This window comes from Phyllostomus discolor, chromosome 6, assembly GCF_004126475.2.
Source record: "Phyllostomus discolor isolate MPI-MPIP mPhyDis1 chromosome 6, mPhyDis1.pri.v3, whole genome shotgun sequence".
Classification (NCBI taxonomy): domain Eukaryota; kingdom Metazoa; phylum Chordata; class Mammalia; order Chiroptera; family Phyllostomidae; genus Phyllostomus; species Phyllostomus discolor.
Window position 1 is genome coordinate 169,477,661 of NC_040908.2, and position 19,417 is coordinate 169,497,077.

At 62.7% G+C, this 19,417-nt stretch overlaps 1 protein-coding gene across 2 annotated transcripts in view; it reads left to right on the plus strand.

Moving 5' to 3' along the window:
• Positions 1-5,124: 5,124 nt before the first annotated feature.
• The window catches only part of LOC118501403 (butyrophilin subfamily 3 member A2-like), a 110,270-nt gene continuing 95,977 nt past the window's right edge, over positions 5,125-19,417 (plus strand). Inside the window, exons 1-3 of one of the 2 annotated variants that reach the window (XM_036029846.1) lie at positions 5,185-5,404; positions 8,324-8,456; positions 8,670-9,011. In XM_036029846.1, coding sequence (XP_035885739.1) covers positions 8,378-8,456; positions 8,670-9,011 — 421 coding nt within the window. In that variant the 5' untranslated portion in view covers positions 5,185-5,404; positions 8,324-8,377. Of the gene's footprint in view, positions 5,405-8,323; positions 8,457-8,669; positions 9,012-19,417 lie in introns of both variants that reach the window. The other variant, XM_036029845.1, reaches the window with a different exon arrangement.

Sequence of the window (19,417 nt, forward strand, 5' to 3'; positions counted from 1 at the left end):
TTGAACCACAGTCTCAAAATGCCGCCACCAGGGAGTTTCTTTTAAAAAAACCTAGCTTGCCTGACTGTCTTCACCAATACCACGTGTCCAACTTTGTGGTTGAAAAAAAATAAGTGTGTTTTTCCTGTGGGGTTGGCCACTTGTAAAGCATGTGTACGGAATCCATGCCCACAGGAACACTGAGGTTTCAGGGGTCACATGCAGTGGACCCCAGAGGGGAGGTCACCATTTTCGGAGCGAGGGGAGAACCCGGCCTCCGGCATAACCGGGGCATCGCAGCAGCGGGGCGTGTGGGGGGAGTCTCCACCTCGCTCTCTGCAGGTGAACCACAGGGGACAGTTTCAAAGGACAGCGGGGTGACAGTCCGTCTGAGTGTGGACTGGTGTTGGGGATCACTGCTGGTTCCTCTGGGTGGGTGATGCACCCCTGGTGCGTGTAGGAAGTGTGGGAGGTGGTGAGCTGGGGTGACACACGGTGACATCTGCAGCTGACTGGTAAGGTTCTCACCCCCTCGTACACACAGAAAACACACACTTATGCACACGTGTGCACACAAACGCACTTGTGCGCACACAGTCTCGTTCACACTTGCACACACACACACACAGGTGATCAAACAGCACCAACTGTTAAATGGTCGGCGGCCTCTGTTCTACCCTGTCCCGTCCCCACCAGGGTGGAAGGGGCTGGTGACACACAGTACCTCATCCCTGACTCCCTGAGGGGTGACGCTGACCCTGCTGCCTCTCCATGTGCGTGTGCGTGGGATTCCCAGTTTCCCACATGGAACTGAGCACCTTCCCGTGTGAACACGGTGACTGAGAATAGACACGTGGCTGAGAATGTGGAACTGGAGTGGCTCTCTGGGTCCTGTCACTTTCCTGCTGTCACACTAGGTGGGGACCGACGTGGGAGCTGACAGACGTCTCCAGCCGCGTCTCTGCAGGGCTGTGAGCTCCGCACTGCGGGACCGGGACGTCCCTCCTTCACCCGAAGGCCCCGCTTTCCCCTCACGTTTCTCGGCTGCACCGTGAGCGTCCCTGTGGCCAAGTCCCGAGGCCCCACATGAAGGTCCGGCCACGGCAGGGTCAGGGGCTGGCAGGTCAAGGTCAGGCAAGGTGCCCGGGAGACTCACCCTCCCGGCAGATGCCACACAGCAGGAAGGACTCCAGGCCGTTGGGGAACTCGGTGAACGTGCCTGGGTCACACTTGTCCCACTGTCCCCGGGTGTGGGGGCGGCTGCAGGGTTCATGGACATGCTCCCCTGTGCAGGAGGTGGGCGCTGCGGTCAGACCCCTCCAGGCTGGAGGGGCGTCCCTGCCGAGCGGCCTGCCCACCCCGTCCTGGGGGCAGCCCCGCCAGTGGGAACAGGGAAACACTTCTGTCTGTAGTGTCGGAGCAAAGTGACCTCTGGACGTCACTCCTTCTTGGACATGAGGAAGCACAGACCTCCCGGGATCCCACCTGGGCCTCCTGTCCCTGCCCTGCACCCGCCCCTTCGGCAGCTGTGCTGTGGGCTGCACAGGGACCCCAGCCCCCCAACTGGAAGACGCTGAGGACCCGGAGGTCACGCCTCTTGTCAGCAGGAGCAGGTCCCAGCACTCTGCCTCCCAGCCAGGGCCCAGGCTCAGCCTCTGGGAGGAGCTCCGCCCAGTTCCCACCCACAGGGGTGTGCCCTTCAGGACCCAGGAGCACCTCACTGGGCCAGCTGGTTCCTGCCACCCTCGCTGAGGGCAGACGGGGCTTCCTTCTACAAGGTGTCCCCTGGGGCCACGTCCCACCTCATGGGTGCTGCTAACCCGCCTCCCCCCCCCCCACTGTCAGGAGAGGGCCCCTCCCCACGGCCCGACACACGTGGACTCTGCGGTCCCTCCAGGCAGACCTGGCCCGGACTCACCCGCGGGGCAGAGCCGGCAGCAGTGGCCTGGGGACCAGTACTCGTGGGGCCCGCAGGTGTCGGTGGGGCCGGAGCGCTCCGGGCTCTGCTGGGAAGTCCGGTGGGTGCGGGCGGTCCCCGTCAGCTGGAACAACAGGAGAGGTTCCCGGACTGCCCACCGGTCCTGTGCCCCGTGCAGTGGAGGGGGGTTCCTTCATCTCCGACCACGGCTCAGCTCAGTGAATACCTGAGTCCCCTGCAAGTGGCAGGAGCTGCCCCTCCCACCCCCACACCCCGGCTCCGGCCAGATCTGCTTCCCAGACCCTCTCCCTGCAGAGCTGGGGCTCCTCCCCGCACACGTCCGGGCCCTGGGAGAATCCACCCCTGGGCCCCCGCCCGGGCATCTAAGGTCAGGAGCTCACTGGCTCCGCACGTGGCGTCAGGAAAGGGGCCTCCTCCCCCTCCGGTCCCCTGGGCTGGGACGGGTGACAATGCCCAGGTTTCAGGAGCGAGAGGAGGTAGTGACAGCGACACCAACCCCAGCAAGGACACATCTGGGGGACCGAGGGCTCCTGCATGTACAGAAGCCTCCGGACCTTCCCTCCCGCTTCCGCCTGCGCGTCTCACTCACCTCTTCTCTCAAATCCCCTGTTGGTTACTTTCCCCCATTTACACCCTGAGCTTCTCCGCACACCGCGGGTTTGCCAGGGGGAGGGCGAGGGGGGAGGGGGAGGGGGGAGACCTCCCTCCGCTGTCCCACCCACCGATGCCCCTCCCCCGGGGCGATCCTGCCTGGGCCCCGGCGGAGGTGCAGTCAAAAGGGTGCGATGCGGGGGGCGCTCTGACGCCGGGGCCACCCAGCCAGGGCCACCCGGTTCCGTGTCAACCGTGCAGTTCGCCGGGGATCAGTCATTCCCCTGAAGCTGTAACCGCCCCCCCCCCCCACCGCCCGCAACCTGCAAAGGCTTCATCACCAGGGTCCGTCCCCGCGCGGCTGGCGGGGCCGCCGCGAGCATCGCGTCCACGCTCAGGACCAGCCGCCTGGCCGTGCGCCCCGCTGCTCGCTCTGCCCATCCGGGCGGCCCTGGGGGAGCCTCCCCGCGGAGGGAGCCCCGGCCCGGGTGGCGCGGGGACCGCGGAGGGGACGCCGCTGCGCTCGGCGAGCTCCGGCAGGGTGGCGGCCTCCGCCGCTGGGACCCCGGGCCCGGCGCGAACGGCACGGCTTCCCCTCCCGGCTCCAGGCCCCCGGGGTCCGAGCCCTCCCGAGGCCCCCGCCGCTGTCGGGGGTCGCCCTGCACGACCCCGCCGACCCACCTGCGCCCCGAGCAGCAGCGGCGGCGGCAGCGGCGGGAGAGCCGACGTCCGCCGCACGGCGCACGGTCGGAGCGGCCGCCGCAACTGTCAGCGCGGTGCGAGGGCTCTCCCAGGGCTGGAGCGGGGTGTGAGCGAGTTGAACACAGGGTGACTCGCCGCCGCCACGACCCGTCCCACACAAAGTCTCCCGGCAGGTTTCCACCGCTTCCGGCAGCGACCGCCAGACCTCAGAGAGCTTCGGGGCAGGGTGCAGGGAGGCGGAGGGATCGCTTTCAAGAGGCTGAGGGGCAGGTTTCCCGGAAGCTGAGGTGTGGTTTTCAGGGAGCCTGAGGGCAGGTTTAAGAGAACCTGAGGGGCAGGTTTCGCAGAGGCTGAGGTGTAGTCTGCAGACAGGTGGGGGCAGTTTACAGAGAGGCTGCGGGCCCCTGGAGGAGAGGGAGTGACAGCCCGGGCTGGGGCGGTCCGGGCGCTGCGGGAGGACAGGGCCGGGCGGTGCGGGGTCTTCCCGGTTCTCCCCGCTGCGGCCCCTCCCCCACCCGGAGGCCCCCCGAAGGGGAACAGCCCGGCAGCCACCCCGGCGCTTCTCTGCTGAGCCCCAGGCCCCTGCGCTCTGGGAGGATCGGCCCCCCGGCCATCTGAACGGTGAGACTGTTTCAGCATTTCCTTCTCCCGCGCGGCTCCAGGGGACTCACAGGGAGCCGGCGCGCTCGAGAAAGCAGCCCCAGCAGAAGACCTGCGGCGATGACGTCCTCCACTGGGGCGGGGTCGCACTGAAGGCCACCGCGTGTAGCCGATTCACTCCAGACCCGGCCGCTGTTCCCGCCGCCATATCTCGGGCCCTGCCCATGCGCGCTGCCGTTTACGTGAGACTACGACCCCGACACCCGCGTCTCTGGCTGCTCCGGAGCGGCGCTCGCTCAGGTCTCTGCGCTCCCCTCTCCGGACTTTGCCGCCGCTCCTCGTCCCGGCGCGGGCGCGGGTGGGAGCGGGGCGCTGGGGCAGGGCAGACCCCGACAGCGGGGCGGGTGTCGCCGGGGGCTGGACCACAAGGGGGGCGACGTGCGAGCTCTGAGCGGGGCTGGGGCCGGGGTGGGGAGTCCTGCCGCCTTCCCTTCTGCCCCCCGCACCCGCGCACTGGGGTCCCAGCGGCTCGGGCTGGGAATTCTCCCAGGGAGGGGCGGCCCCGATTCCCACTCCTGCGGGACCCCAGATTCCCTGCGGGAGAGGCGGGGGAGGGCGTGGGGGACACAAGCCCGAGCTCACTGGTGGTCCGGTTCCTAAGACGCCGGGCACGGACCGCCCGCGGGGTGCGCGCCCGGTGCAGGTCTCGCTGCCGAGGGGAACCTGAGGTGTCCACGGTTTTCTGGGGGGACTGGAGACTGTCCACGTTCTGCCCGGGCCTCCCTGGAGCCTGGTGGGCGGAGCCCTGACTGTCCCGAAAGGGTGAGGGAACACAACACTATTCCCCTTTCGGACCAGAGGCGTGTGGGGGTGTGTAGTAGCGTGGCTGCAACCCGAGGGCGTACAGACAGGGTTTTGGGCGGGAGCACCGGTGGCTCCCAGCCCAGGTCGTGACCCCTGTAAGTTGCTGGCAGAAGAGGAGGGACCGGAAACTGGGGCTTGAGGGCCGGTTGCTGGTGTTGCTGAAACCAAAGCCACTCCTGGGGAGGGGCGGGGATTTCCTCTTAGGAAGCCGGGGGTTTTTTTTGTTTGTTTGTTTGTTTTGTTTTTTACTAAAAATCAACTGTGGATCCGGGCAGACTCCTGGGCTGCCCTGTGACCTGACATGGAAGCCGCAGAGTGGGCCCGGGGGGAGGGGTGGGCACAGGCTCCTGGGTGCACCTTCGGCACCCCTCTTCCTGGAGCTTCAAGATCTAGGGAAGAGCCGAGGGTGAGTCGGGTCCCCAATCCCTGGAACACATGGAGCCGGCAATCAGTCCAGAAGGTTCCAAGGAGACAGGAGCTGAGGGTTGGTGCTGTGCTGGGGACAGGCTGCCAGGTGCTGTGGCATCTCAGGAAGACGCCTCAGGGACCAGGTGGGGTGGGTGCCCTGGGCCCCACGATCACCTCTGTGCGCCCCCCTTCACAGGGTCCTATGTCAGCAGAGACTAGGACCTGGACCGTGTCACTGAGTGCAGCCCCTGCGAACCAGCTCCTTCACTGCCCACCGCAACCGGGAGACCGTGTGCCTGCCGGGTGCCGAGTGCCACGAGGGTGAGTGGGCGCAGTGAGGTGCGGGGGTTCTTTGGTTTCTACAGCCCGCCCTGCAACCACCTTCCTCCTAGGAATCACCCCAAGTGTGGGTGTCACAGGTGAGGAGGGTGACAGGTCGGACATGATGCATGTCTGTGAGGATGACACTCATCTGTGGTGAAAGATCCCCCTGAGGTCCCCGGGATGCAGAGCCGTTGACGAGACAGGAAGCACATGGGTTCACCTCCCACCTCTGGGTGCTTCACAGTCTGCGAAGAGGCTCAGGTTCTGCCACCTTCCCGCCCCGCACTCCCACCGGGGCAGCGACCCTCCGCCTACAGTCCCCTGCACTGGGTGGGGGACTTAAATCCGAGCAGGGGTCAGGCCAGGTATAAAGGCGGCAGACTCCCTCGCTGACGTGTCTGCCTCAGTGAGGAATAAACCGCAAGGGGTTTAAAATAAATATATTTCAGGATTCCTGGTTGTCCTTCTGACAGGAAGGCCATCGGTGTTTCAACAAGGACAACCTGAGTCTGGGCTTGGCTTCGGGCAGCGAGGACGGTGTGACAGTGTTGCTCCTGCCGACCCTGAGCTCAGTGTGTCCCCCGTCGCGTGTGCCCCCTTCGTCTCCTTTCTCGGTTCCTCCAGCCGTCAGGGCTCAGGCTGTCCGCTCTCTGGTTGAGCTTGTTCCCGGGTGTTTTCTGCTTTTGGATGCAACCGCAGGAGGGGCTGACGACACCTCCCTCTGGTTACCCGTCACTGCTGCACGGAAGTGCACCTGGTGTCCACGTTGTGTCCTGCGACCTCACTGCCTTCATTTCCACGTTCTCACGGGATTTGGTGGGTCCTCAAACGGTCCTGCCTACCCCGTCCTGCCGTCTGTGAGCAGTGCGAAGGCTCCTTCTCCCTCGGATTTCCTTGCTGTTTGTCTCTGTCTCGCATGACCGCTGTTGCTCGGACTCCCAGTACTCTGGTGCGGGGAGGTGGTGAGGGTGGGCATCTGTCTTCCTCCTGATCGGAGAGAGGGAGCTTTCGGCTTCTCACTGTTGCGTGTTGTGTGTCTGTGTACCTAGGAATTAGTTTTTTTAAAGATTTTATTTATTTTTAGAGAGAGTGGAAGGGAGGGAGAAAGAGAGGTACAGACACATGAGTATGTGGTTGCCTCTTCTGTGCCTCCTACTGAGGACCTGGCCCACAGCTCAGGCATGTGCCCTGACCAGGAATTGAACCAGCGAACGTTTCCTTCCCAGTCCGGCGCTGGGACCACTGAGCCATACCAGCCAGGGAAGGAATTATGTTTTTAATAACACATTTTTATTAATAATTATAACAAAGCCCTGGCTGGTGTAGCTCAGTGGATTGAGCGCGGGCTGGGAACCAAAGTGTCCCAGGTTCAATTCCCAGCCATGGCATATGCCTGGGTTGCAGGCAATGGCCCCTGGCAACCGCACATTGATGTTTCTCTCTCTCTTCCTCCCTCCCTTCCCTCTCTAAAAAGAAATAAATAAATCTTTAAAAAAATAATTATAACAAAATTGGATGCAATTTATACACTGTGTTCTTGTAGATTTTAGTATTGTAGATGAACAGCATTAAATGTGAATTTTTGTGTCAATGCCAGTTTCTCTTTAAAAGCAATTCCTGCTAATATAATCTGTGGGGCTAAGGATAAAACTTTTTCAGGACATTTGGTATACCAGGAGGGACAGAACCAAAAACGAAAAAAACAAAACAAAACACAGGAACTACCTTCTGGAGGGCGTGTCCCTTATAGTCCAGACTCCCCCCTCTAGGGCAAGAGTTCCAGGAGCCCAGCTGCACCAGTGACTAGCTGGTGTTGTTGTGAGAGGCTGTGTTTGGCTTCAGTGAATTTTTTTGACGACTCTCCCAGAGCAATGGCCCATTTCCCGACAGGTGATTTACCAGCCCACCTGCCCACACCTGCAGAATGTTGAGCAGTTTTTCACCGAACCTGCGTTCCCCACCCTCCCTATTCCTCCGATCTCACCCAGAGCGACTATTTTTCTTTCCCACATAAAAAGAGTCCACAAAGGGAAACGTCCCGACGTGTAAGACATGAAACAAAATGCAGAAGCTCTAAGAGGCGTCAGAGCTGGCGAGTCCAGAGAGGGTTCAGGGCGGTGGAGGGGCGTCCCCACGGGTGTCCCCCATCCAGGGGGGAGCATGTGAGGGTGACCGAAGGGTAAAGGTGTGAGAATAAAAACACAACTTTTATGAGTAAATTCTCTTTTTGGGTCCCCCCTTGAGTACATGTGGCCAAATGCATCCACAGGAGTTCACATCCACGTGCCACACAGGATGTAATTACTATTCTAAGTTATTTAAATTTCATTCCTTTATGTTTTATATTTTAAAATGGTCTGTGGTAGGAATGAAAAACAATAAATATCCTCCAAAAGATGTGGAAATGTGTTCCCCACTCTGGAAACGTTTATACTTTAGAACTTTCAGATAATTTAAAGCACAGGGTGCCAAGGCCCTGGGCTTCTGCCCTGGGTGACTTGGACCCTGTGGGAGGGGCTGAGCAGGAGGGAGGTGAGGGGGCGGGACGAGCTGGCTGCTGTGTGGAGCGTGGCCTGCACACGGCAGCAGGGAGAAAGGGGACTCAGAGCAGAGGGACCTGCCTTCCTCAGAGGGTGGTCTGGGGCGGGCACCTGGCTGGGGTGGGGAAGTGTGGGCCAGTTGGGGGGCTCCTGAGCAGGTTCCCACAGGAGAGACCGGTACTCCCTGCTGGCGAGGGATAAGGTACAAGCATTACCACCCCACGTTTCATGGCTGATTTCCATGGTGGGATCGAAGGTGAAGAGACCCCCAGGGGACATTTGCAGAGGAGGCTCTGGGTCCCCAGTGATGGTGGAGGTACCCGGGTCGGCCCTGGTCAGGCAGCCTCTCCACCTGGAACCCTCTTCCTCCTTCCAGGTGGTCCCTGCTGCCCAGCCCCTGCTGGCCTCTCTATGTGCACAGCAGGTCAGGATGGGGAGGTGCCTGGTGCCCCGTCTGCCTGCCCTCCCCGTGTGCCTCGCTGTGGCCCAGCTGCTCAGCCCCTGCTCAGGTAGGACGAGCTGTGCGTCTGTGTGTGTGAATCCTTTCCCTTCGGGCCCAGCCAGAACCCTGCACCCCTCCCACCCCTGCAAGGCCCGTCCACACAGCACCTGTGTGAGGACTGAGTTCCTGTCTAGGTGTCTGTCACCTCACCCTCCCTTCTGGGTCATCCCCTGGCCCTCTGGGCCTGCTCACTCTGACAGACGCCCCTTATGACGACCAGCTGAGTTTGCTGTGGTCGGACCCCCCGAGCCCATCCTGGCCATGGTGGGTGAAGACGCAGACCTGCCCTGTCACCTATCCCCGGAAATGAGCGCTGAGACCATGGAGCTGATGTGGTGGCGACCCAGCCGCAGGCAGTTAGTGCACGTGTACGCACACGGGCAGGAGGACACGCCGGCAGAGGAGTATCAAGGAAGAACTTCCATTTCACGAGAGGACATCACTGCGGGGAAGGCCACTCTCCAGATTCGCAACGTCAGCGTCTCTGACAACGGAACCTACCTGTGTTATTTCCGAGATGGAGACTTCTCTGCAAAAGCCCAGGTGGAGCTGCAGGTGGCAGGTGAGCCTCAGGCTTGTTCCAGGCTCCTTTCCTTGGGCGGGGGCAGAGGCTGCAGACCTACCCCAGAGCAGGTGGGCTGCTCACTAGCATCCGTCCCCCGCCTCCATCTCTGCTCCTCTGAGGCCCGTGACACACCCAGGGGTCCCCCAGGGTGACTTCCTCCTGCACCCAGTACAGAGTCCCCCATGCCGCCCACCAGTCTCAGCAGGGGAGTGGGGGACTGGGACGGGAAGGTGGAGGACACCTCCCCCCAGTGGGTGGCACATGGGTGTTTGGGTTCAGTGTGATCCAGATCAAGGCCGAGGGGCCCCAGGGCCCCGCTGTAGTGGGTCCAGGAGGCTGAGTTGCAGGGACAACTCCTGTGAGGCCCAGGTCCTCTGCCAAACCCCCGGGAACACAGCTGCAGTTGGACAGGGTGTGTCCATCCTCGGTGCAGCGAGGGAGGACGCTCCCCTGGGGACGGGGACACCGGGGTGTCTCAGAGAGAGGGCGTCAGGGAGGACTCGGTGCGGTTCGGGGGGTGTGGAAGCAGCGCTGGGCTCTGGGTGGGATGTGGTCAGGATGGTGCGGGTATCACCCGTCACTTACAGCCGGCACAGGGAGGTGGGTCACTGCACACGGTTCCTGTTTCCTCTGTGCTGTCACCCCACCCTTGAGTGTCCTTGATGTGACCCTGACCCACCCCAGTGCCGAAGCACCTTGTTTGAGGTGCTGTCCCACGAACGTGCCCGTGGTGGGGCTTCAGGGCTGCAGTTCTCGTTCCCGGACACAGCCCTGCCCTGTGGCTTCCAGTGCGTGGGGGCTGGTGGAGCAGGGACGGTGCGGCCCCCTGGCCTTGTCCCCGCACGGCCCCTCCTCTGCCTGCTGTCCCTTCCTGCAGACCTCGGCTCCCCCGACGGAGCCCCCCCTGCAGGACTCTGTGTTCAGGTCCTCAGAGGGCTGCCTCCCCCTCCGTGTGTTCAGGGGCGTGGGGGCAGGTGGCAGTAGCTCCCCGCTTCCTGGCCCCGGGTCCGCTGTCTTCCTTGGGACAGGTTCCCCTCTGCACAGCCTCGCTGTGGACACTCCCGGGGGGAGACCCTGCAGGGAGAGCCGGGCAGCCTGGCAGTGAGGGCAGCAAGAGCCTCCCGAGGGGCCGTGCATATGAGTCACTGCTAGGGTGGCCACCGGACACTGTGTGTGTCTCCTGCTCATGGGAGGGCACGGCCCCCACAGGACGGGCAGCACGGACAGGGGCAGTGGGGTGCAACGCACTTAGGCTAAGGGACACCGCCTCCATGCTTGCCCAGGGAGGGGTGAGGGGCTCTGCCAGGGACCAGCCTGTCTGGGGCAGGGGGGAGGGGAGGCTGCGGCAGTCTCTAAGGGGACTTGGGGGAAGCAGCCTCTGCTCTGGCCCAGAGCCCCCTGGATCCAGCACAAGGGTCCAGCCAGGGTCAGGCAGTGGCCCCTCGGGGATCAGTCTCTGCTGCACAGCACACGCTGGGAGCAGCTCCTGGTGAGACCCTGCTGGGCTCGTCAGTGTGTGCGCCCCTCCCTGGTGAGGGGACCCCACCAGTACAGAGGGCTCCCCACAATTCAGCTCATTTCTCCTCCCCAGCGCTGGGCTCTGATCCCCACATTGACATGAAGGGCTACGAGGCCGGAGGGATCCGTGTGACCTGCACATCTGCCGGCTGGTACCCGCAGCCCCAGATCCAGTGGAGAGGCGCCAGGGGACAGAGCTTGCCCTCAGAGGCAGCATCTGCAGCTGCAGACCCCCAGGGCCTTTATGCAGCCTCAGCCTCTGTGATCCTGGAAGGCTGCTCTGGGGAGGGGGTCTCCTGTGTCATCAGAAACCCCCTGCTGGGCCAGGAGAGGTCACCCAGGCTTTCCATCGCAGGTGAGTGCCCTGCCCCCTGCCCTGGGCTGCTCGGTGCCCGTCCAGGAAAGCACTGCGTTCTCCTGCTGAAGTGGGCTCCTGTGTGGCACAGAGTGGGAATATGGCGCCCCTTCCCCTGAAGTGGTTCATGTCGCAGACGCCTTCTGAGCACTTCCTGCCTGCCACACACGGAGCCAGGCAGTGGGACGTGGGGACAGATGGCAAAGGTCAGCAAACACACCAGCAGGAGGAAATACATACACCCCAAATCTCAGTGAAAGCGCTAATCTCCTTACAATAGAAAGGAACACGGTCGATAAAAGAGCAAAAACGGGAATCATCAGTTCCCAGGAAGGTAAAACTCACAGGAAGATGCCAAATCTGACCAAACAGGGAACTATTTGCACCTGGGAATTTGGCAGCAGCAGGACAAACGGGGTGGTGGGCGCCTTCTGGTGGCGGGCTGTGGGGAGACAGTCCCGTAGCCGTCTGTGCTCCCGGTGTTGGATGGTGTTGGTGTGGGTGGGCACCAGTGCTGTGGGGGCGCAGGGTCGTCTGCATCCGAAAGGCTCACTGACTGATGCCAAACCCACTTCTGGGACCACTTGATGGGCCAGCCTGCAGTGGTGGGACCTGAGTCCTGTGACCGGGTATTTTTAAACCAGTGACCCCGGAACAAAGGGCAGTGCCTTGGTGTGCCCACCGGACGGGACCCGGTGGGCAGTGGGCGCTGCCCTGGGGGGGAGACACGGGCCTACTCGCTGTGCTGGAGCGGGCAGGTCACTGACATACAGGATGGGACTGACACCATCCACAGGAGCCGCATAGGGGCTGTTTTCGCTGTAAACAGGATGAAATAAACTATTCAGTTTTCAAAACTGAATGAAACCTGTGTGGCACTCACCCTGCGTCAGGCACTGCATAAGCACTAACTTCATGCTCTCCCTGATCAGGACGCAGCAACAGACGGTTACGTCATTAGTTCACGGTCACAGCGCTGGTCGGGCAGGAGACCCGGGACTGGAACCCAGGCCCCCAGCCCGAGAGTTTGTTCTTCGTCACCAGACTCCGCTGACTGAGGGGGGGCAAGTAGTCAGTGTGGGGGGGTGCAGAGGGGAGGTCAGTGACACTGTGTGTGCGTCCTCATGCTCCATGTGATCCCATGGGGGCGGAGACGTTTCAGGAAAACCGTCCTGACTGTGTGACAGTGAGAGTCTGGGCGCTCTGGGGACAGAGAGATCCCTTCAGGGGCTGCCACTACCCCTTCGCAGGTGCCTTCTTCAAGGACACACTGCATTGGACGATGGTGATCATGATCGTGCTGGGTATTGTGCTGGTCGTGGTGGTGGTGGTGTACTTGCTGAGGCAATGGAAAAGGAACAAGGCCCCGTCTCAGGATGAGGAGAGAGAGCACGAGGTGAGAAGGAAGCAGCGGGCAAGAGCTGCGGGGGCGGGGGGAGGAAGCGCCCAAGGTGAGGCTCAGCTGCAGGAGGTCGCCACCTCCCTGCCCCACCCACGCCCACCCCCCTATCCTCCTCTGCGTCCGTGTCCCCAGCGTGAGCAGCTCAGCCTTTCGGGCCACGTCCACTCCCCCCACTAGAGCCCGGAGTGGCCGTGCTGGGGAAGACCCCACTCTACTGGCCTAGACCTCGGGGTGCACAGGGGGGCGCAGAGGGCCCGGTGCTTCTACGGCTTCCCGGGGCTGCGAAACGTCCTCCCCAACTCGGGGCTGAAAGACACAGAACTGACCATGTCCCGGATGTGGAGGCCACAAGTCTGATCCAGGTGTTAGGTGGGAGATATGGGGGCCAGCTTCCTCCAAGGCCCTGGGGACAGGTCCCCCCGCCCCTGCACTCACCTCGTCTTGGGTGGCCAGCTGTCCTGGGTGCTCCCTGTTGTGAGCGCCCATCAGTCAGCACCGGCCTCCGTCCTCACCCGGCCTCTTCCCGTGGGTCTGTCTCCTGATGACCCTCAGTGGGCACTGGACATAGGGCCCACTCTCGTCCAGTACGGCTCCCTCGTCTGCAAAGACCCCGTGTCCAACCAGGCCACATTCCTGGGTCCCAGGGGTCTGGATGCAGACCTGTCTTGCTGGGTTCAACTATAGCCCCCGAGTCTGGGATGCCCTGGTGGTGGTGGCCAAGGCTACACCTGACCCCACGAAGTATTTTTTTCTGCTTCGGCACGGCCGCAGCTGAGCTGTCAGACGAGGTGGCATCTCCCCCAGAAGTGGTTGGGGAGGGCTGCGCTGCAGGCCCCTGCCACCAAAAGTCACGGCTTTCTTCTTCCGTCACAGGGAGGCACCCGGCCCAGGGTGAGTCTGCTGCCCCGGGACATGGAGCACAGCCCGCCAGCTGCCTGCGCGGACAGCACACGGCTGCTGCCGGAACACCAGCGCTTATCCGTGCCGTCCTCTGAGGGTTCTGAGGACAGTGTCGAGTTGCAGGAGGTGGTCACCCGGGAGCCAGCACTGCAGACCCAGGTACCTCCAGGGTCCCTGTCCAGACTGGGACTCCCTCATGTGTCTGCCCTGGAAAGCAACGGGGGGTTATTTCCCTGGTGCCTCACCCAGGGCCTGGCCCCGCCCTGGAGACCCCGGCGGCTCCGGGCTCTTCTCGTGGAAATGGGGGCCTCAGGGTAAAGAAACGTCTCTGCTTCTCGCTGCCCTGCCTGCAGCCGAGGGCGGCCTCCTGCACAGCACAGCAAGGCAGCGAGAAAACACGCACCACAAACACTCAGTGGGGGCTTCACCAACATGCACTCGGTCTTTCCCTGGGAGAGGAGGACCCCGGGGTGCAGACCCAATCAGCCTTCCTGAGCCGGCTCGGCCGGCTCCCGACAGCCCTAGCTGCACCGGTAGGTGACTCCAGGGCACTGGTGCCAGCTGCCCAGGGGAACCTCACTCACTCACCCTCACAGCCACCCTGGGACGTAGCCCGATTCTGAAAGTGGGAAACTGAGGCAGGCCCATGTTAAGTGTCATAGGTAACGCACACGGAATTCAGCGCTGCAGGGAGACGTCTGACCCCCGCCCCTCCCTCCCCTCTCGTCTGCCCCTTGGCTGCCGACGGTTCCCGTTGGGCAGGGTCCCGGGCAGCCCTGAGGGTCCCTTCCCAGGGCGCCAAGGGTAAAGGCCACTGCAGGTGACTGAAGGCCACCCCCACTGGGATCCTTCAGGGTCGACTGTCAGAGCCACGGCCCACCGCTGCACTGGCTCTGCAGGTCGCTGTGGCCCAGGGGGTGAATTCCCGGTGACCCCATCACCCGGGGCCGAGAAGGGACCAGCGGCCACTTTCTACCGCACCCTGTGACCTGGGAGCACAGAGCAGACCCAGGCCTCCCCCTTCACCCCTCCAGGTCCTAGCGAAGCAGGAGTGTTGCGTGAAAGACGCAGATGGAGGTCGCTGGAATTTCTGTGACGCAATGGAATCCACGTCCAGCAAAGGGACACCCACCGCTGACCGCCACTGAGGTCCCCGAGGTTCCTGTCCCCTGTGCACCCTGGGGAAAGGCCGTTCTTCCTCATCATCGCCACGGTGACTGTTCCCGGTGTGCCCCCAGTACCCATCCCGCCGGGGCTGGCAGTAACGGTCACTCCTCAGTGGAGCTGCGTCTGCATTCAAGGCCGCACGGCTTACCCCCCGGGTCTCCGTTTGCCTCCCTGCGGCGTTCTCACGGAGCCCTCACCGCGCTGGTGTTGCTTTGCCGTGTGCTGACCCACCGCTCGCTTCCTGACCTGACACAGCGCACGACTGTCACCCTGCGTCTCTGTGGGTGGGAGCCCGCGTGGCTTTGGCGGAGCCGAAGCCAGGGTCTTGCTGGCCGGGTCCTCTCTGCAGGACCCAGGGACGGGTGTGGGTTGCTAAGTCCAACGGCTGCCAGAGCTGCGCTCCCTGCGGTGGCGGGACCCAGGGCCCCTCTTTGTGCTGTCGGGAGAGCTGAGACCACGCCAGGCTGGGAAGGTGAGGGGTCATTCAGCAGGGACACGTGTGAGGGCACAAGTCAGGTGAAGGGAAGGACCTGGGGACAGTCCCAGACACGGAGTCACTGCCGGAGGGGCCGTGGCCCGGGAGCTAACGGCAGCGTCGATGGCGTCAGAGGGAACCCGGGGCTCCGAGGAAGCGTTCAGGCACGTGCAGGGAGGGCTCGGGAATGTGCTTCAGAAACATGATTCTACCCAATGGCCTGGTTAGGATCCGGGGGGCACAGGAAGGGAGCGTCCTGTGGGCATAGGGGTGCAGGACCCAGGCAGGCCGTGGCCTTGTGACCCTGGCTGCCAGTCTGGTCTTCTGAGGCCTCCAGGGAAACACTAAGGACGTGCGGGAAATGTTGGGAAATGGGTCTGGGCAGACTATTCCAGAAGAGGCGCACGCAATAGCCAAATTGCGGTCTGTGGGGTCTGGGAAGGGAGCATGGAGTGGGCGTGGGGGTGCCAGACCCCACCGGGCCATCTCGTGGCGGACAAGGAACCCTGGGCTCCCTGCCAGGCCTGGGGACACTGGAGAGCCACCCCCCAGCCCCGAGGGACAGAGAGGGCTTTGCCTCTCAGGGTGCTCACGACTCTCACCCCAGTGTCTGGCTGAGTCACCAGGCTGCCATGACAGTGGCTGCAGCTGCCACCCCGCCCCCTCCCAGCTCTGCCCTGTCCCCCCATCTCTTCCCTCCCTAAGCCCAGCAACTTGAAGGAGATTCCTTGGCTTTGGAAAGTGGGTGTTCATGCACCACACCCTGCCACCTGCCCCGAGGCACACACCAGGCCTGCTTCCGTGGCCCACTCTGTGGAACATGGGTGTCAGTCTGCGGGGACAGGTCTGGGCCAGGGGAGGGAGGGGGCGGCCCAGACTCAGTGGGGGTCTGCTGGCAGCACCCAGGCCACAGGGACCTTTGCCTCGATCGGGACTGTGGTGCCACATCTCCCTGCGATTTCTCCATGTCTGCCCCCCAGGCAGGTGGTCCTGCCTCTTCCCCACCCCACCCCGCCCCCGCTGGGTGACGACTCCTTGGGCCTATGGAGCTGGCTGCTTCCCTGCCCGGCTCCCTGCCCGACCCCCTGCTCTCCTCAGTGTCCTCTGCCAGCTTGAGCAGCCCAAAAGTGACAAGGTCCCGGCCCTGTTTGCACTGGGGAACCAGCTGCCGGTCCCTCCTCTCCCAGGCTGTGGGCCAGGGTGGGCGTCCTTGGAGATTTTGAGATTAAGCGGGTAGAGCTCTGCACTGCTGTGCCAGGGCTTTGCCAGGTCACCCTCTGGAAGGAGAGGTCACTCCCCCTTGGAGGATCCTGGGAGAACCGTCTCCTGGCCGAGCCCCCCCTGGCCCCCACACACCCCGTCGTTCCTCCCCAGAGGCGACAAGACCTTGTTCGCTGAGCGGAGAGGGAGGGACAGCGGCGGGGCTCAGGGTGGTCCCAGGGCTGAGGTCACAGCCCCAAGACAGCTGGGTGTGTGTCTGGGGTCCGCCGGCTGGAGGCGCTGTGCTAGCCCAGGGGGCCCAGGGGAGGGGCGGGGCAGGAGCACCTTCCCCGCCTGCTCTGCTAAGGCTCCCGCGGGCGGCTGGCGCTGGGAGCTGCCAGGGGCAGTTCTGGGTGCGGGAACCGCCGGCGACAGACGCGGCAGCACCCAGCAGCCGGAATCCCGGGGCAGCGTTTTTGAAAGTGACGCAAATTGGAACAATTCTCATCTCCGTCTTCTGTGTTAGGTGGACGAGTACTAGGACTCTGAAATTTCAGTAAATGTGAATGTTTGCTTGGACGTGGTAACTGCATGCACCTATGGACATGTGGTTTGGAGGAAATCAGCCTTGACATTGCACTTTTCAACAATGTCTTTTTTAGGAATTCAATGATGTAACTTTAATATTCAATTTGAAGACTTAGCCTCATGAGTCTTCTAATTCTATAACTTGCTCTTGAAAGTTCTCTAGCCCTGGCTGGTGTGGCCCACAGGACTGAGCACCAGCCTGAGAACCAAAGGGTCACCCGTTTGATTCCCAGTCAGGGCACATGCCTGGGTTGTGGGCCACGTCCCCAGTCGGGGGCGCACGAGAGGCATCCACACATTGATGTTTCTCTTTCCCCCTCCCTTCCCCTCTCTCTAAAAATAAATATATAAAATCTTTTAAAAAAGGAAATTCTTTGAAGCTCTAGAAAGACAATGTCTTTATTTTCCTTTAAGATTTTATTCACTGCGACAGCGAACTTCAGCCCACAGTCCCCCTCACTGGGTGGGGGCAGTAGTGGGGCTTAAATGTCAGCAGGGGCCCAGGCTAGTTAGAAAGGCCGCAGCCTCCCCCCCCCCCCCACACACACGTCTGCCTCAGTGACGAACAAGCAGCAGGTGCAGCATCTCCTGAGGGCCCAGGGCCCGAGGGACCTGAGGAGGCTTTTCCAGAACCTGAGGCTCAGAGAGGTTGAGTGACCCGCCTACCGGCACACAGCTGGGGGCTCCTCCGACCTGTGGGGGAAGCTCTCCTAGGTTCCTCCCCCCGGGCTCGCCTCCTTTCCCCCAGTTCCCCTCCCTTCCTCCAGGCTCGCCTCCCCGCTGGCCTACTCTCCTTCCCAGCTGCCCCTCCTTCCTTCCCGATGATGCCAGAGTTGCCGTTTGCAAGAATAATGCACAAAACTTCCTCCGTCTCAGGGCCGCCCCACTGCCTCTCAGGTGAAAACGCTGCGGCTGGGCACTGCCCGCCGACCCTCCGCGGGCCCCGACGCGGAGCCGGGATCCTGGTCGGCGCCTGCAGACTGTGTGGGCGCAAGGGGCGTGGCTATGCGCTGGAGGGCGGAGGCGGGGCAGTGTCGCGAGTAAGTGAGCCAATCCCAAAGTCGGTAGGGGACTAGGTTCCCGCCCACGAAGCAGTCCCGCCCAGGGAACCTAGGCTGGGTCCCCAAACCAGCGAACCCGCGGCCTGCCTCTTCAGATTGCTGCTGTATGGCCAGCACCTCACCCGTCCAAACGGGCTCCGGGAGGAGATTCCCCCGCGCCTCCCAGGGTACCAGCTTTCGGCTTCCAGGTTCCCAGATGTGCAGCGCCGCCCGGGTCTTCAGCCCCCTCCGGGCTCTGACTCTTGGGTGAGCTCCTGCTCCTGCCACCCAAATGAGCGCCAGGAGCGGGCGGGCGACAGACAAGTCCCAGGGCCTCCCCAGCCCGAAGCTCCCCAGTGGGGCTCCTCAGTGGCCTCCGGGGCTGGACAGAGTAGGCAGCGGGGGGCTCGGCCAGGCCGCCCCCCCTCCCAACTTGGATGGGATGCTCCCCTGTGAGCGCTGGGCTGCCTGTGCCCACACGCTGCCCTTCCCTGCAGCCCCACGGGCCTCCCCTGCCCTGGGGGGTCCTCCCTCTTTGGTTCTCCTTGCAACCTCCCTGGCCGCACCCTGCCTTCTCCCTGGTTCCTGGCCCCCTACTCCTGGGTGCAAACCCCACAGCGTGCCCCACCCCGAAGTGCACACTGGGAGTGAGGAAGAGTCAGAGAGGAAGCCGGCCATCCAGAGCCTGGCCCACCACGAGGGAGTTTCTGGGCAGGAGGGTGAGAGCCAGGTGTGACCCTGCCCTTCCACCTGGTCCTTTCCGGGCCCAGCCGCACCCCTCAGAGTCCCCGGTGGGTGGCTCTGCGGACTGTGCACAAGGGCGTCCCCCAGTGCCGTGACCAGGAGTCCAGCCCAGGACTTAGGGGTTTTTCCAAAACCAGCGTCGATGTCAGAATGAATACTCTCTCACTAGGCCTGGTCCAGGGCGAGGACCAGAGGCGGTGTGCAAACCTGAGGATGCAGGGGACCACTAGTGTTTTGGTGGGTCCTGAGGAAGCCCCTCTCTGAACGCGGGTCGGGGTCACGCTGCAGGTCAGCTGCCCTGTGGACTCACTCCAGGGGGCAGTGGAGGGGGGGTGGGATGGTCCCACTTCGGTGTAGGGCGTGTGCTCCCCATGAGTGGCAGGGAGGGGAGCTCAGGGCCCCCGGGTTCTGCGCTATGGTGAGTTTGTAGAGTTACTTCATCATGTGTCACCGTGCAGCACTAGTAGAAATCAAGTGCACAGTAAATATGTAATGTGCTTCAATCGTCTGGAACCATCCCCTGACCCACGCTGGTCCGTGGAAAAAGTGTCTCCCACGACACCGGGCCCTGGTGCTCAAAGGCTCGGGACCGCTGCTCTGAGTGAGTGCCTGTCGTCACCTCTGCTGCCTTTGGGAACCGCTGTACCATCACCACATGGGGACGGGGAGCCCCTGATCCTTAAGACGTGGGTCTTGTCCTGTTTTCACGTGGTATCAGTGCCACGTGGCTCCAGCTTCATGTGCTGCTGGGCCGTGTGCATATGTCACAGGTTTAAATGGGTAAGGTGTCCCGTTGTGCAGCCAGCGAGGGTGCAGGGGTACGATGCGGCCTGGACAACAGGGAGCGACTGTGCCGCTGCAGAGACGAGCGGGGAAGTCCTGTGTGTGAGGGGGAGAAGGTGACACTGGGTTGGAAGGAAAAGCAACAGCTGAGACGGGAAGGCGTAAGAGGGAGGGAAGGCCGGGGCGACGGTTCATGAAGATGCCCTCGGTCCCCTTGTGTGCTGGGGCCCC